This window comes from Colletotrichum lupini, chromosome 9 (assembly GCF_023278565.1).
Source record: "Colletotrichum lupini chromosome 9, complete sequence".
NCBI lineage: Eukaryota > Fungi > Ascomycota > Sordariomycetes > Glomerellales > Glomerellaceae > Colletotrichum > Colletotrichum lupini.
The window spans coordinates 2,319,908-2,335,332 of NC_064682.1; the positions used below are offsets into that span (position 1 = coordinate 2,319,908).

The 15,425-nt window shown below is 52.9% G+C and overlaps 7 protein-coding genes across 7 annotated transcripts; 4 read left to right on the plus strand and 3 right to left on the minus strand.

The window, feature by feature from the left end:
• Positions 1-406: 406 nt before the first annotated feature.
• On the plus strand, positions 407-6,596 carry CLUP02_16571 (PAB-dependent poly(A)-specific ribonuclease subunit PAN2; the record flags this gene model as incomplete). The annotated part of the gene is made up of 19 exons (XM_049295489.1): positions 407-500; positions 556-1,128; positions 1,181-1,341; positions 1,399-1,463; positions 1,634-1,656; positions 1,695-2,179; positions 2,258-2,365; positions 2,420-2,595; positions 2,650-2,776; positions 2,827-3,398; positions 3,476-3,901; positions 3,952-4,202; positions 4,253-4,392; positions 4,442-4,558; positions 4,717-5,119; positions 5,168-5,381; positions 5,434-6,263; positions 6,318-6,472; positions 6,534-6,596. 19 exons carry the CDS (start codon positions 407-409, stop codon positions 6,594-6,596), a joined length of 4,983 nt encoding a protein of 1,660 aa, XP_049152636.1.
• An 815-nt stretch (positions 6,597-7,411) lies between these two features.
• Positions 7,412-9,404, plus strand: CLUP02_16572 (uncharacterized protein; the record flags this gene model as incomplete). Its single annotated transcript, XM_049295490.1, has 3 exons — positions 7,412-7,596; positions 7,664-7,773; positions 7,891-9,404. The coding sequence occupies 3 exons, from the start codon at positions 7,412-7,414 to the stop codon at positions 9,402-9,404; spliced, it is 1,809 nt and encodes a 602-aa protein (XP_049152637.1).
• Positions 9,405-9,784: 380 nt separating this feature from the next.
• CLUP02_16573 (uncharacterized protein) lies at positions 9,785-10,339 on the plus strand (the record flags this gene model as incomplete). Its single annotated transcript, XM_049295491.1, has 3 exons — positions 9,785-9,787; positions 9,846-9,887; positions 10,142-10,339. 3 exons carry the CDS (start codon positions 9,785-9,787, stop codon positions 10,337-10,339), a joined length of 243 nt encoding a protein of 80 aa, XP_049152638.1.
• An 814-nt stretch (positions 10,340-11,153) lies between these two features.
• Positions 11,154-11,333, minus strand: CLUP02_16574 (uncharacterized protein; the record flags this gene model as incomplete). The annotated part of the gene is made up of 1 exon (XM_049295492.1): positions 11,154-11,333. One exon carries the CDS (start codon positions 11,331-11,333, stop codon positions 11,154-11,156), a length of 180 nt encoding a protein of 59 aa, XP_049152639.1.
• A 562-nt stretch (positions 11,334-11,895) lies between these two features.
• On the minus strand, positions 11,896-12,270 carry CLUP02_16575 (uncharacterized protein; the record flags this gene model as incomplete). The annotated part of the gene is made up of 2 exons (XM_049295493.1): positions 11,896-11,934; positions 11,989-12,270. 2 exons carry the CDS (start codon positions 12,268-12,270, stop codon positions 11,896-11,898), a joined length of 321 nt encoding a protein of 106 aa, XP_049152640.1.
• A 70-nt stretch (positions 12,271-12,340) lies between these two features.
• CLUP02_16576 (uncharacterized protein) lies at positions 12,341-14,452 on the minus strand (the record flags this gene model as incomplete). The annotated part of the gene is made up of 10 exons (XM_049295494.1): positions 12,341-12,610; positions 12,665-12,739; positions 12,820-12,945; positions 13,018-13,409; positions 13,441-13,534; positions 13,592-13,738; positions 13,812-13,897; positions 13,963-13,983; positions 14,050-14,182; positions 14,315-14,452. 10 exons carry the CDS (start codon positions 14,450-14,452, stop codon positions 12,341-12,343), a joined length of 1,482 nt encoding a protein of 493 aa, XP_049152641.1.
• Positions 14,453-15,101: 649 nt separating this feature from the next.
• Positions 15,102-15,425, plus strand: CLUP02_16577 (uncharacterized protein; the record flags this gene model as incomplete). The annotated part of the gene is made up of 1 exon (XM_049295495.1): positions 15,102-15,425. One exon carries the CDS (start codon positions 15,102-15,104, stop codon positions 15,423-15,425), a length of 324 nt encoding a protein of 107 aa, XP_049152642.1.

Consider the following 15,425-nt stretch of genomic DNA (forward strand, 5'->3'; position numbering starts at 1 on the left):
GCTGGTGTAAGAATATTAAGGTATGCGCGGGCAACCGTCAAACCTCGAAGCTGGATCGCAACAAAAAGAAAATGTGGTTCAGCAGTGAAGATCTAATCGATAAGGCGGAACGCTGGCCGAGAAAAGGACCCGCTACGGGGCCGCATTCTGTACAATGCGATTGGTCATAACCGATAGCTGCTGTTTTTGATGGTTTTCATTGGCCACAGCTGCTCCTCCAGCGCTCATGGATGACGTTCCCTTGGATCTTGGAGGGGCACTCGAAGCACCCCGCCGTCGCAGATAGCCCGTGGACCTGTGCTATTACAAATGAGTCTTGTTTGACAGATCGTATAAGTAGTCATTTCCACGAAGGCTTTCAAAGCTAGAACTACATTTCAAATCTCTGCACTTTGTGATTTCGAAAATGGCTGATAACAAGGAAGACCTCGCTACTCTCGGAGCTGGTAGCCTCTTTGGTGTCAAGGGCATGGTTGCCGTAATCACTGGTGGTGGCTCAGGTGAGTCACTCAGGCGATAGCTTCATATCTACCGTGAAAGTGCTAAATCACTTAGGAATCGGCCTCATGATGGCCAAAGCCTTGGCTGCCAATGGCGCCGAGAAAGTCTACATCCTCGGTCGGCGCAAAGAGGTCCTGGAAGAAGCTGCGGCATCTGTGGGACCCAGCATCATTCCTCTGGTTTGCGATGTTAGTGACAAGAACAGCCTCAAAGAGGCAACCGCAGCCATCGAGAAGGAAGCCGGCTTTGTCAATCTACTCGTCTGCAATGCTGGTGTCGGCGGACCACAGGTCAAAGCCCCCACCCCCGAGACGACAGCTGAGGAATGGGCCGAGCAGCATCTTGCCCATGACATGGCCGATTACACGCGAGTCTTTGACATCAACGTCACCTCTGTGTGGTACACCGCGATGGCTTTCGTAAAGCTGCTTGACCTTGGTAACAAAAAGGGAAACCTATCACAAAGCTCCCAGGTCGTCTCGACGAGCTCCATTGCCGCCTTCAATAAGATCGCTCCCGGTGGCTGGGCGTATGGCCAATCCAAGGCGGCCGCGACGTTGGTCATCAAGCAACTGTCAAGTAACCTGCCCCGTTGGAACATCAGAGCCAACTGCATTGCTCCCGGATGTGAGTCTTCTTGCAACAGTAAGTATTCAGATCCATACTGACCCTCAACAAGTGTTCCCGAGCGAAATGTCGGCCCCAATTGCCAAGCTTTACGCCGAGGACGGCAGTGTCCCCAAGGAGATGGTGCCTCTTCAAAGAATGGGCGATTTGCAAGACATGGCAGGCGTCATGTTGTACCTTGCTTCGAGAGCTGGTGCGTATTGTAATGGCGCGGTGATAACCGTGGACGGAGGTAGACTCGGAAACTTCCCTACCACATGGCACGCTTAGACGTTCTATGGTATCCACGCGCTGGCCATGGTGTTTCGCGACCCGTTGAGAGGCGCTGCTTGTCGGTGCTGCTATTAGAGCGCTGCTGCAAATTTCAACTTAATACTTACCATCAGGCACAGATTTGAACCGCTATTTTGTTAGTAGTTAACAAAGATGAGAAGGTACATAAGCCATAGAAAGGTAGATCAATAGTAGTACGGAATACGTTACCAAGCTCAACCCTGACAACAAGTACCCATGGTTCGGTGATTTTCGGTGAGAAGTTTAGTGGGGCTTATCTCACCTGGACCCAGTTCCGGAAATACGCCGGCTAGCGTCGTCACACTCCAAAGCCCAGAAGCTAAGGAGGAGAGGAGGGGAGGAGAAAGCGCAGAGACGTCGGAAAAGAAGCTCAGCATCCCTCCCCCACATTCTCTTCCCTGCCCTGTCCGGCTCATGCAAGTGGCTTAGCTTTCGGGCGCGCGACACCTTGTCTCTGCCCGCTTGCCCCCAAGGCTCAAGCTGCGCGAAGCTCCGGCGTCGTCGCGATCTGAGTTTAGTGAGGTGCTCTGCTCTTTTTTGTGCCCAATATTGGTTGTCCTGGACCTTTCGACTGCGACCTGTCTGTCGCCCATCCTTTGACGTCGTTTCTTCCGTTCCCATTACTATGGTGATTTGGGCAAGGAAACGCAGACCAAAATGGACGGAGACTGGGACGAGGTACGTTGAAGCTCATTGTCACCCCTCAATGCCCGTTGCGACGCACCTTCGTCGCAAGCCTCGCATCTCTTCTCGTCTTGTTCCTAGCTTAGCTTGTGGATATCGCGCGTCTCCTCTGGTAGCCATACCTTGAACTAATCGATTTCATGGCTGATAGGTCGCTCGCATCCCCTTTCCGCCTCCGGGCATCCACGCCGCGGCGACGCCCGTGTCGACCATGACCTTTGACACGGCTCAAGAGCTGCTGTGGACAGGGAACGACTATGTACGAGCCATTGGATTCGATTTTCACCGACGACAAAGACTGATCATGTTCTAGGGCCGCGTCACGTCGTTCTACCGCAGCGAGCTTCAGCGCTATACGTCCTTCAAGGCCCATACCTCGTCCGACGGCCCGGTTAGACAAATACTCGTCAATGACAAGGGCGTCGTGGTACTTGGATCTCGAGACATCCACATGGCTTCGCGGAAAGGCCCTCCGATATGGCATATAAGGTGCGGGAGCATGAACCTGACCCATTAGAATTCTGCCTAACAGTATAAACGCAGACACGATGATATGAAAGACTTACGATGCATGAGCTTTACGTCCAAAGGGACGTCCGAAATCCTGGTCGCTGGATTCCAGGACACCATGTTTGTGATCGACCTCGCTAAGGGAGAGGTGGTCAAGCAGGTCCGTTCGATGGCGGTATGATAATGAGGACGCCTTGCTGATGAACCCAGGTTCCAACCGCGTATTCATATAAGGTTATGAAGAAAAGCAGATACATATGCGCCGCCACAGAGACCGGCACAGTCAACCTGATCGACGCGGTCAACTTCTCCGTCGTTAAGAGCTGGAACGCCCACTCCGCCTTGATCAGCGATATGGATGCTCAGCATGACTTCATCGTCACTTGCGGCTATTCACTGCGGCAGGGACGAGACTACATGCTCGACCCGTTCTTGAATGTGTTTGATATCAAGAAAATGTCGTCCATGTCGCCGATTCCGTTTCCTGCTGGGGCCGCCTTTGTCAGAATGCACCCAAGAATGTCGACGACCAGCATTGTCATGTCCACAAGTGGCCAGATGCACGTTGTTGACCTGATGAACCCAAACACTAGCAATGTGCGGCAAACCAATACGATGAACTACCTGACCATGTTCGAAATCGCCCCATCTGGCGAAGCCGTGGCTCTGGTAGATGCGGATCATAACATTCACATCTGGGGCTCCCCTTCGAAACTCCGCTTCGTCGATTTTGCCTCTCAAACTGAGTTCGCAACTCCGGAAGAGCCTCTACCTACCATAGAGTGGACTGCCGATACGTTAGTAACGCCTCTCTTTGCTGATTCTGTGACATGTGTCACGATCACTGACCTAGCACCAGACCTCTCAACTCTATTGCCATGCCGCATTACCGGGAGGCGCTGCTGTCCGCCTGGCCAGATCTTCTTTCTGATGTTGGGGCTCCTCCGACCAAACTTGAGCCACAGTTTGTTGCGGGCCTCAAACAGTCCGAATTTGGCCACTATGGACGGAATACACGGGGCCTTCGAAGGAACCAAGTTGAAGATACTCGGAACTTGGACAGAGGAAACGCTTCGGGAATCCTTGCGCCAAAGTTCCTCAGCGAGAAAGCTAGAGAGTTTGCTATGGCTACAGTCGGCAATGCCAGCGGCGACGAAAAGGTTGACGACGTTGCCCATTCTCTGATGCAAATGGAAATCGACCCTACCAAACAAGAGTGTCATCCGATGTACCGTAATGTTGAGATCAAGTACAGCAAGTTTGGTGTTGACGACTTTGACTTTGGGTATGTCAGCTTATCGCACTGAAATGGTTTGGCTTGCTAACCTTGTCTAGATTCTACAACAGAACGCAGTACTCTGGACTCGAGATCCATATCGCAAACTCATACGCCAACTCTTTGCTGCAAGTCATGAACTTTACGCCTCTAATCCGAAACATGGCTCTACAACACGCGGCCACTGCGTGTGTTACCGATACTTGTCTGTTATGCGAACTGGGTTTCTTGTTCGACATGCTCCAAAAGGCCGAAGGTTCAATCTGTCAAGCAACCAATATGCTGAAGACACTTAGCCACCACCCTCAATGTCTGTGACTTAATTCTCTGTGTCTGCGGCGAATATTGACTGTATTGTAGCCGCCAATCTTGGCCTCCTTGAAGAAGAATCGAATGGCTCTACCTTAACGGTGATGCTGCAGGGACTGACGAGGTTCCTTTTGGAGAAGATTGTCCTGGATTATCGTTCCATGCCGCCTGGCTCGAACATGATGGAGCAGGTTCGTCAAATGCAAGTTGGAAAATGTTGCAGTGGCTGACCGTCTCTAGATGCTCACAACTTCTGCAACGAGTTCGATTCGGTGTATCAACTGCAGGTTCGAATATACTCGTCCTGGATCAAATTTTGTCAACGATCTGATGTATCCGCAAACAACTGGGGCAGGGGTAAGTACAAACCACTGTAATCTTCGTCCGTGTTCTCAAATGTGTTGTCTGTCGTCTTCGGATGCCGCAACTCGCATATGGCCAGCTTCGCCGACTGCTTCGCTTCATGATTTGCGGCCGAGGGTCTCCCTTCCTGTTCAAGCGCTAATTGCTCGCAGAAGAACGTTAGCCGGGGTCAGAAAGCGCCGAAAGTGACGTTTTCACAAATTCTGAAGTCAAGTGTCGAGAGAGAAACAACGTCGAAGGGTTGGTGTGGTCGGTGCCAGCGATACCAGACTATCGCAACTCGCAAGACCATCCACAATATCCCCGCCGTCTTCATGCTGAACACAGCAATCGGGAACTCGGAGCAAAGGCGTTATTGGTCGACACCCGGATTCCTTCCGGAAGAAATTGGCGTCATAGTAGACCACGGCCAGTTCTTCTGTTATGAGGGAGAGGATCTAAAGCTCCACCTACAGCGCGGTATTCACAACATAACGGTGTATTCGCTAGTGGGCATGGCTATGAATATTGACCCAGGTCCGGGTCAAAAGCCTCATCTGGTCGCAATGGCCAACGGTACGTTATCCTCGTTGCTTGTGAAGCGGCGATGCTGACAAGTCCAAGTTGCCCATTCTCAGCCAACCGCCCCGGCTACAAGTCAATGGCATTTGTTCAATGACTTCCTAGTTCGGTCTGTGAGCACCGAGGAAGCCCTTTCGTTCCATCCGCCGTGGAAGACACCCTCGGTAATTGCTTTCCAGATCAAGGAGGCAAATAACAAGATCGATATGGACTGGAAGAAGAATATTGATACTTCCCTCCTTTACGAAGATAACAAGTTGGTTCCCTCCCTGAATGTGCCGTCATAGGTAGCCTGCTGACCTATCAAGCCCTCATAACGACGGAAAGACGTACCGAGCGCTCGATTCGGCGAGTGAAAGACCCGGGCCAGAGAGCATCGTCGCTTTAGACACGGAGTTCGTCGCCGTCCGTCAGCCCGAAATCGAGATGAACTCCGACGGCGAAAGAGAGACAATTCGGCCGATCGTGTACGCCCTAGCCAGAGCTTCCGTCGTCCGGGGGCAAGGAGAGGACGAAGGTCTGCCGTTCATCGACGACTACATCTCGATTAGAGAACCCATTGTTGATTACCTGACATCGTACTCGGGTATTACTCACGATGATCTGGATCCCCGCATATCCAAGCACAATCTTGTGCCGCTGAAGGTTGCCTACAAAAAGCTTTGGATCCTGCTGAACCTAGGCTGCAAGTTCCTCGGTCATGGCCTCAAACAGGATTTCAGAGTAATCAACATACACATACCGAAGTCCCAGGTCATCGACACGATCGATCTGTTCTTCTTGAAGTCTCGTCTTCGGAAGCTCTCGCTGGCTTTCTTGGCTTGGTACTTGCTGAAGGAAGATATCCAGCTGGAGACTCACGACTCGATCGAGGATGCTCGGACAGCTTTGAAGCTATACCGAAAGTATTTGGAGTTCGAAGATGCAGGTATCCTGGAACCGATGCTTCAAGATATCTATCGAGGCGGGCGAGACGTCAACTTCCGGCCGCCTGCTAGGAGCGGACAGGCCGCTGATGTCCAGAGAACAGACACGCCTCCCCCCTTACCCAACGAGGCACCCTCTACGCCGGGGGCCCCGGGAGGTGGAACGTCAAGTGGCGGCTTCGGGGCGGGCTCAACTTGGACACCAGGGAAGGGTTCGCCTCTTCGGTGAGGGGGTCGAAACAACGCTGAGGGCTCATCGGTAGCAGAGCTGGTTTGGAAGACGCTTCTTTCAACTTTGTTAGACAGCAGTATCAATAGAACAGCAAATCTTCTTACTGGTGATCGTCCCTTTGATTGTGGTCCTTGTTACTGTCTAGCGGTGGTTCTGCCGATGCTCATCAATCTTGTGCCGCAAACTATGGTTCGCTGATTCTAGGTGACGAATCTTTGTTGACAGAGAGAATTGAGGACCAAATTTACAGAGCTTGAAGCCAGAGGAGCTACGCGCTGTTCCTGGACGAGGTAGGCGGCAGGCTCAATCCTAATTCCGTGGAAGGCGTCGCCGCTACGATGAGCAACCACGATGCCGCGGCGCAAGGGAATGAGCTCAAATTACACCAAAAGGAAGCTGGAAGCCTTGAGAGTACTTTGTAACCAATTTTGCATACACCTCGATGCACGCTGCGACACTCCGCGATGGTTTCTTCCGACGAAGGATGGCATCCCGTGGCCGAATCCGACCTATTCCTTCGGCTACCTCAACCGCACGGCAATGCGCGGGCATAATCAGCCATCAAAATATCCCCATCGATTTACTCAATCTTTTAAACCTATTTCAACGAAAATATCTCATCTGCGCGGCGACCATTCGATGCCACGAGCCAGAAATCGACGATTCTTAGCCGGCTCTCGATGTCCTCTCGACTACAACCGCCAATTCCACCCTCGACGCGGTATCTCTCGCCACAACAGACCGTTTTCATCGGTAAAACTTGCATATAGATTTGAATAGACATAATAAAGACAATTGTACGGTTTTAATTTCTTCATATTGGATTGCGCCTCCGTCATCCCATCTATTATACCATTTTTCTTCCATCTGACAGTCCAGACGCGCTGTCCCAATTGGGCCTAGCGGGTAACTGGGTACAGGCGCTACACCATATTAGGCCTGGTTCTCAGCCCTACGAGTCGTTCTTGCAACCACCCCCTCAGGGGGTGAGCCATTCTGGCCAATCAGGTGTTACTGATCTGGGTGCACTGTCCGTCTACTTCTACCTCTCCTCCTCGAACCGCTCCCAAACCTCCTTCTTCCTTTCCTCTTCACGGTTTGATCGTTTGATGCTCTAGCTTTGCTACGATGACTTCTTTCTGCTTCTCGCCTGCTTCGGCTGCCGCCCGCCCGTCTGAGACCGGTCCGCAGTCCAGGGTTCAAGTCCCTGCCCCCGTCAACGCCAGCACCCTCGTGGCCTCGCTCGGTTCCTTCCTCCGCCGCGTCCCTCGCCTTCTCGCAGCCGCCGTCACAAGCGCTGTCCGCCCGATCCTGTAACTACTCACATCTTCAGCCTCTCTGGGTCTTTTGTCTTCTTGGTAGCTAATCAGTCTTCTCTAGCCGGTACATCGGTACCCCGACACCCCCCGCGATGCTTGCCCGTAGCTCGTCTTCTCGTCAACCCCAGACTGGAGCTACCCGGCCCTCGATCACGGTGTCGTCCTCTCTTGGTAAGTCCTCTTCTGGGGGCTTTTGTTCTCTGTTTACGGAGCCTGTTGTGCACGTAACCACTCCTCCTCCCCGTGGGCCTCCGCATGGATGGACCCTGAGTATGTCCCATTACTTAGGGCCGGAATCCCGGATCAGTCCTTCTTCGGTCGGTTCTCCTTTGGTCAGGTCTCCTTCGCCATCGGTTGGTTCTGCGTTTACGGCTCCTGTTGGACCTGTTTGCACTCCTCCCGGTCGGTCCCCGCATGGCTTCACCCTGAGTATGTCCCATTACTTAGGTCCTGAGTCCCGGGTTGGTCCTCTGCCTTTGGAAGGTTCCTCGCCTTCGGTTGGAACTGTGGTTACGGAGCCTGTTGGTCCTGTTTGCACTCCTCCCCGTTTGTCTCCGCGTGCCTTCACTCTCAGTATGTCCCATTACTTTGAGTCGGTTCCCCGGGCCAGTCCTTCGTCTTCGGTTCGCTCTGCTTCATCTGGTTCTCCAGGATCTGGTTTGGTTTCCGTTTCCAACCTGGAGGATCCGTTTGTGGACGACGCCGCTGACCCTGCTCTGGCTTCGCCAACCTGTCCTTTGGTTTCGCCCATCAGACCTCCTCCTGACTTTGAACAGTTGATGGCCTTTGCCGACCGGCAAATCAACCTGGCCCGCGCTTACACCGCTAAGCGTCGACCTGCCCCCGTCACTGTTCCTGCTCCCAGGACCCCGGAGCCAAGGACCCCTGAGCAAAGGATACTAAGGACTCCGGAGCCCTGGACGCTTTCGTCTATGACTACCTCGCCTTCGGTGGATGCCCCCGTTGAGGAGTCTGGCTCGCTGTTCCGTGATCCGGTTGACCCGCCTTGTACGCCTCCGCCTCGTACTCCTCCTCCTCGTGAGATGGATACCCTCGACCGCAGCGTTGAACGGCAACGGCTCCGGGCCCGCGAGCTCAGCGCAGAGGCCAAGGCGAAGTTTGCGCAAATCCGGGCTCTCCTGTCGGATTGGCCTGCTCCCCAGAGGCGGTACGCGCCTTCTCACGACTACAGCACGGACTCGCCTACGCCGCACACCATCTCCAACTGGGACTCGACCTTGGAAGAGGATCGGGTTTCGGAATACTCCTGGACCAAGGGCGCCTTCCCTGTCGCCTCTCCTGAGCTCCCTGGAGCTCTCGCGGAGTGGGATTCGCCGGCCGCCTCCCCTGTGTATTCTGGATCCCCTGTCGCTTCTTCCTCTGGTTCTGTTGGCTCGTCTGGTTCCGTTGGCTCGTCTGGTTCCGCTGGCTCTTCTGGTTCTGCTGGATCATCTGGATCATCTGGTTCTTCCGGCTCTCATGGTTCATCTGGTTCCACTGGCTCTTCTGGATCTGGTGGCTCCTCTGGGTACTGTGCGTCCCCCGGATCTACCGGATCTTTCGGTACTTCCAGCTTTTTTGGGTCTCCTGGTTCTTCTGGTTCTGCCGAGGAATCTGGATCGATCTCTTCCTTGCTGGAGCTTTATGGTCCTCGTTCGCCCGTGCCTGCGCCTGTTCCCGTGCCCGTTCCTACGCCTGAGCCTGAGTTTGACCTGGTCACGTCCACGATCACGACCCAGCCCAAGGGCATGAAGGCAGTCACCCTCAAGATCACCCGCCGCGTTCCTCGGGTTAGGTCTTAGGCCCTAGGTCCTTTTTGGCTCCTTCTTCTTGGTTACTGGTCTTGGTTACTGGTCTTGGTTACTGGTCCTGGTTACTGGTCCTGGTTACTGATCTTGTTTTGTGCTTGTTTTTGTCTTCTTTTTTCTCACCCCCACTCTCGTTCGCCCCCCCCTTTTGGTCAGCTAACTTCGATAGGTCCCTCGTTCGGGAGGGTCATTGTACTCCCGCTCTTATGATCTAACTTCCATCTCATCTATCTATCTATCTACTATATATCTCAATATGCTTGCTACATAGAATGTCTCAGCAATATCTGTAAGTCTCCCCATCCAACCCTAAACTGTCACCGTCCACTAACTTTGAGTATGCAAAGTTAGATCCGACCATCAAACTCATCATCATGGTAAGCTTCCCTCCCTTCTCTACTCCAAACTTGCTTGAACTGATATCCCTTCATTTAGACACAATTTCCCGGACTCGGGAGAGTAGTCTTGGTCATCATGGTAAGTAAGCCTTTGGTCCTTCTTTGTCCCAATGAGCTTATACTAACTCTCAACAATCTTCGACAGGTGCTATGGTAATCGTCAAAACAAGGTTGAACAACATGGCAAGTCATTCATTCCTTTCTGTTTCTGTGATTTCAACTAATTTCCATTCAACCTCGACACACTTTGCGGCAAGAGTCAAACGCATAATGTAAGCACACCCTTTCATCCTGTCTCGATATCATTGTCTAATGTAATCGACATGTCCATAGGAAACGATTTCACTTCATCGCCATGGGTCTAAGGCATTCATTTGGTATCTGAACCTGTACCAACCAAGCTACATGGCAGATACTCTGCTCAGTGCTGACGAGACTACTTTGCCGGCTGCTATTATTCATCCTCTGCCTGCCCCTATTGCACTGTTCCACCCAAGCCACTATCGTGACGTGGTCCATTCAGACGTGTAGGTGCCAACTTGATGCTTGAAGCTGCAGTCTGCTACAGTTCGTGACTGTGCCTTTTGACAACAACAGTGAACCTTCCCGCTCTAGCTGCGTTTTGAGGTATGGCTGCGGGCCTCAAGCTTGTGTCGGGATTGTGAAGTAGTATGGCCACTCTCGGACGCAATAAAGATGTTGAGTAGCTTCTTATCAGCCAGAGAAGTCTTTCCTCCTCCACTCTGCGAGCTGCTTCTGTCGTATCACATCATCGGCGTTGTCAAGACCTTTGTTCTTGTCGCAGAATCACGGGTGAATAGCGCTATACGCGCCATCAGAGCCGAAGGCAGGTCACAGTGAGGTCCCCGACACATGGAGGCATACTAGCGTGGTGAGATCTGGTTCCCATTACGGCGGGGAAACGAGCGAGTTCGAGTTGAGATGAGGTGTTGCAGGTGCTCATCAGCTGCAATGCTGGGGGTCCACTGCAAGTTCACTATGACATCCCAGGCGCCCTCTCTCCAAGTTTTGGTCACCTGGAGGTGATCTGTGAAGATCCAAGACAAAGACTGCGTACTGCGGTTGCAATGGAGTTCCCCCGTCTGGTGTGTATGTAATTCGCTAGTGTTGTTACATTCATTGTGTAGTACCTCGCCAGATAGCCCTCACTTGCGTTTCCAAGAGAGCGATGTGGCACTATGGGAGACCAAGGACAGTATCTACACAGAACATGCGAGCGTCCAAGGCGACTGAGTGCTCCCCCAGACATCGTGAACGACAGCGCCATGCTGTATCCCCTCGATTGGGTTCTATGTTCTATGATCTCCGATCTACATAGTTTGACCTAGTGCTTGGGATAGCTCGGCGGGTCCTTGAGAACTGCTCTGCACCGTCCTTGGTATAACAAACATTGTGAGACCGGGGCCTCCAATAGGGAAGGTACGTTACTGACACCCAGTTGTACCGTTATCGAGACAGAATGGTGTGGGTGATGATGCAATGCCTGGCACTCCAAACTCTTCATCAAATACGGAACATCACTAATGTGCAGCAATTCGGAAATCCCTCACGGTAGAACAGTACAATCAAGTAGGCAGAGTCAAGGATATGATGTAATGAAGGCGCAAAATCGACCTTGGCCATCAAATATTGTCATAAGGTCTAATCGACACTTTACCGAGCCAAGTTACCGTAGAAGGGGGGGGGGGGGGGGGGATACCTCAACATCAGCATGACCCATCCTGGGCTGCCTCCCTACCAAGAAGCGAGCCGCAAGAAGCGATGGCATCACAACATAGCCGAGCCATGAACCGCTGGATGATGAGGCTCGGGCTAGGCTATGGTCTATTCATGTTTGAGGCCCTCCACTCTCCTTTCCGGAGAAGCCCATTCCGGGTCTGGAAAAGCCCGCATCTCTCAAAAGCCTGGATCACGGCCGGGCTCTAGAGTCTCAAGCCGAGATGATGAGAATGAGCGAGGGTTTTCGGCTTAAGGGTATGGAATGCGCGGGAGCGGCCGGGTTGTGACGGGGGTGGGGTCAATCGATTGGATGAGATTGAGAGACTGTGATTACCACGGTGACTGGTCTAGATAGAACAGCAAACAAGGGAGAAGACGAAGTCCATCTTGGGTGTTATTAGTGATGATGCCTGATCTGGCCCGCCAGGATGTCATCCCACGTTTCCAAGAAGATGATTTGCGAGGGGGCTGGTTGACGATACTGCGAATCTGCTAGTCCATGGATATGAGCTCTGCGATAACCGAGCTGAAATGCCATCCCGGCTTCTCAGGGTCGAGTAGCCGGAATACGGAAGATCCCTTTTGGGACGCTTCGTGCTATCGGTGTACGGATACGTAGTGCGGCTCATCAAATATGCAAGTTCAATCTTGTCAAACCAGGGGTCCGAGACAGATTGTGTAGTGTACGATGTACAAATAGACAAGCAAGCGGTCAGCAGCATCGGAACCACGCCCGGTGGATGGGGTCATATCGTGCATCCCCATTCCACTTCTTCTTGGGACGGACAAGCGTCATCCCGCGGGATGGAGGGGCCGCGCATGGAAGTGAGCGCTAGAATGTTTGCTCGGTTGGGAAGACGGGGCGGTACCTGAGGTTCCTGACATTTCCGCCCCAGGGAATACAAGGCCGAGGTGCATATTCCATGTTATTGATTTGGTTCCTTTTTGGAAGAAGCAGATTGACTCATTGACACAGATGCCGTTTCGCGTTTCCGGACCGGGGATGGTGAGCTCGGATTCATTCGGGACGAATTTCCGGCAAATGGATGGATCGTGGAACTGCTGGTATCAACCAGCAGAAAGGAACTGCAAGTAGAGAGCAGGAGAGCAAGGGACCGTGGTTTTTCCACCAGTGCCGTGGCGGGTTACCGAGCTTTCGGGAATAACAGCAAAGTGGCGCACGAGCGTTGGCTTGCCAAATTAGACCCTAGGAAGGCCAAGGATACGCAAGTGAGAACGTGAAGCTATCTCGCTCGCGTCTTCGCTTTTACGGCGAAAATGTTGAAGACGCCGATATGAGCCAAGAAAGAGAGGCTTGTGCGGTGTTTTCTTTGAATCAATGAAATCTGATTCGTGTCTGTTCGGAGGGGGATCTTCCCCAATGTCTTGAACCGCGACTTTCCGTTGCGGCATCGGCACATTTCGTTCAAACTTGTTGGCTAGCCATAGCCGAATTATCGTGGACGGACAGGATAGAGTTTGGAGGTTCTGCCAGATTGCAAGGGATGGCTGGCCCAAGGCGTTGGTATGGCTGCGTCGTCCGTATCTTCCAGCGGTTGAGGGCCGAGGGTGGCTCGCCGTTGCAGACGATCCCGCTTCGTTGGGGACCAAATTGGATGGATGCTGCAGGGCTGCGGTAGCTCAACAGCTTCACATGTCTTCTGCTTGGGCTCGAGCTCGAACATGGAAATGTGGGAGATGATACGGGAATAAGGTCCTTGGGGTGGAAGGAGCTTATCAGAGTTAGCACTAGTAGCGGTAGTCCGTACGCTGACTGCCAGAGAGACAACAAGCCCAATATCTTGAGCGAGCTCAGTGGTTCCCAATTCCAACAAGATGCCTCTCGGTAAGACATGGCGGGCTGAAGGGGAGCCGGTGTGGCCCCAACGGACGGATCCAACGAGGCGTATGGCATTTTGACGTCGTTTCGGTGAGGCAAGGTGAGTCGAGGGCAAGTGGCGAGGGTGTGAAACCAATCATGTTGCTCTGTCAAGCTGTGACGAAATAAGACGACCCGAGTGGATAGTATGGTGCGTGAGATACGGGGGCAGCATAGATGATATTCGAGCCCAGCCAGTCTTGAGAGCTGGAATTAAAACCATTCGCGGGAGTCGGGACAGCTCTCCTCACACGCGAATCCCGGCGCCAAGTGCGCTTGTTTGGCAAGCACAGGGGAGCGAAACTAGGTAGCTACGTCAGCCCATGGCGTCTATCTGTGGGAAGGAGCCCAAGTTTGATGCTCTGCTTCCTCTCCAGCTTCCACTCCGGGGGGAGAAGTCTCAGGCAAGAAAGACTGATTTGGTGATACAAAGGAAACCATGGCTATTGCCTCACGGGATGAGAGCGTGACTGCTTGTCCAAGGTCTTGCCGGTTAGGTCGGTACACTACGTAGTAGGTAAGGTAAGGTAGGTACCTGTGGTGAAGCTGCCCTGGCCTGGAGGTCATCAAGTGACCCAAGCACAAGCAAGCTCTTATCGATACCGAGCACGTGTAAGGTTACATAAGCGGATTAACTGGGTCTTTCGCCCATACTCCGTAGAGCGTATCATGGTCCGTGCATACCCACTACCCCGCATTCCCGCAGCAGGTGGCAGCGAGCAGTTCGCAGGCCAGTCCCAGACGAGAACAGCGCTCTATGCAAATCCGTCCCATCTGCCAGACGTCTTTTTACAGTCTCTCCTATGCTCTTTTTTGAATTCATAGCTCGCTGCGATGGCGAGTGACCTTTACCCCAACTTTGATCAAGTACCTCGACCAAGTGCAACGGCTTCATCGGCATCGTCGGGGCTTTCTCGTCTGGCCTCGGGAGGACGAAGGGAAAGCCAAACGAGCAGCCAAGGAGCAAGGGAGCTGGTCGCTTCTTGTTCGGATGCGATACCAAACACAGGGAACGGTATCAACATCCAAAACCTATTGCACCACAGAAATTAGAAGACGACAATGAAATGCATGGCAATCCATCCAATTTGAAGACCATCTGCTTTGGTTCTTCCACCGCTTCTCATTCTCCCGCACGAGTATTCAATGGCCTCGGCCACCACGCGCTACATTATTTGCACGCCATCTATCAGCCATCCATCTCTTCTTCATCCGCGGCGTTTCCCTTGTCCGTATTGACGCGGAGCAATCCAAGCCATCTCGAAAGGCACAACCAACCTTCTCTGTCACGGTCTGAGTACCCAACTACTCGAACATGGCTGCTGCTGCCCCGATTCACCTCAGTCACGCTGGCAAACCCCCCCCAGTCTAACAGCCCGAGGTCAGCCAACGATCGACACCCGTTTCATTACTGTTGTGCCGTCATCCAAGCCCAGGCGAAGCCAGGCACCGTCTCACCCGGTCTCTACCGCCAATAGGTATCACTCTAAGCAAGCAAGGCAAGGCATGTCACAACTCGCGGAAAGACAGATACGGTCCAAGAAGACTCGACTGCACAAGGGGTTGCATTCTCCCACGGCGCAAACATAGCCGCCGCCTACCTTGAGCAGCTCGCTGTCGCAGTCGTTCGTTCCGCTCCAATCTGCTCAGATTGTCAGGAGATTTCCTCTCCTGATGGCGCCCACGGTGACGTTTCCAATGTCGGACATGTCAATGTTCCCCTCAACACCAAACATCCACCGATGTGCATGTCGTCCCGATTACCTCCATTCAGATTGCCCAGCTTTCAATTTACTGCAGCCCAAGGCAGGTCGAAGGATGTTCCCGAGATTCGAGCGATTCCCCAGGTATCCATCCATTCCACCCTGTAACCTGTCCCATCCCATCCATCCATCCATTCATCCATCCATCCAGCTCTCTAGCACTCTAGGTACGACTACAAAGTACTTGGACAAGAACGGGCCAGCCACGCCCCCCTCATTGCCTCCGACACGTTGA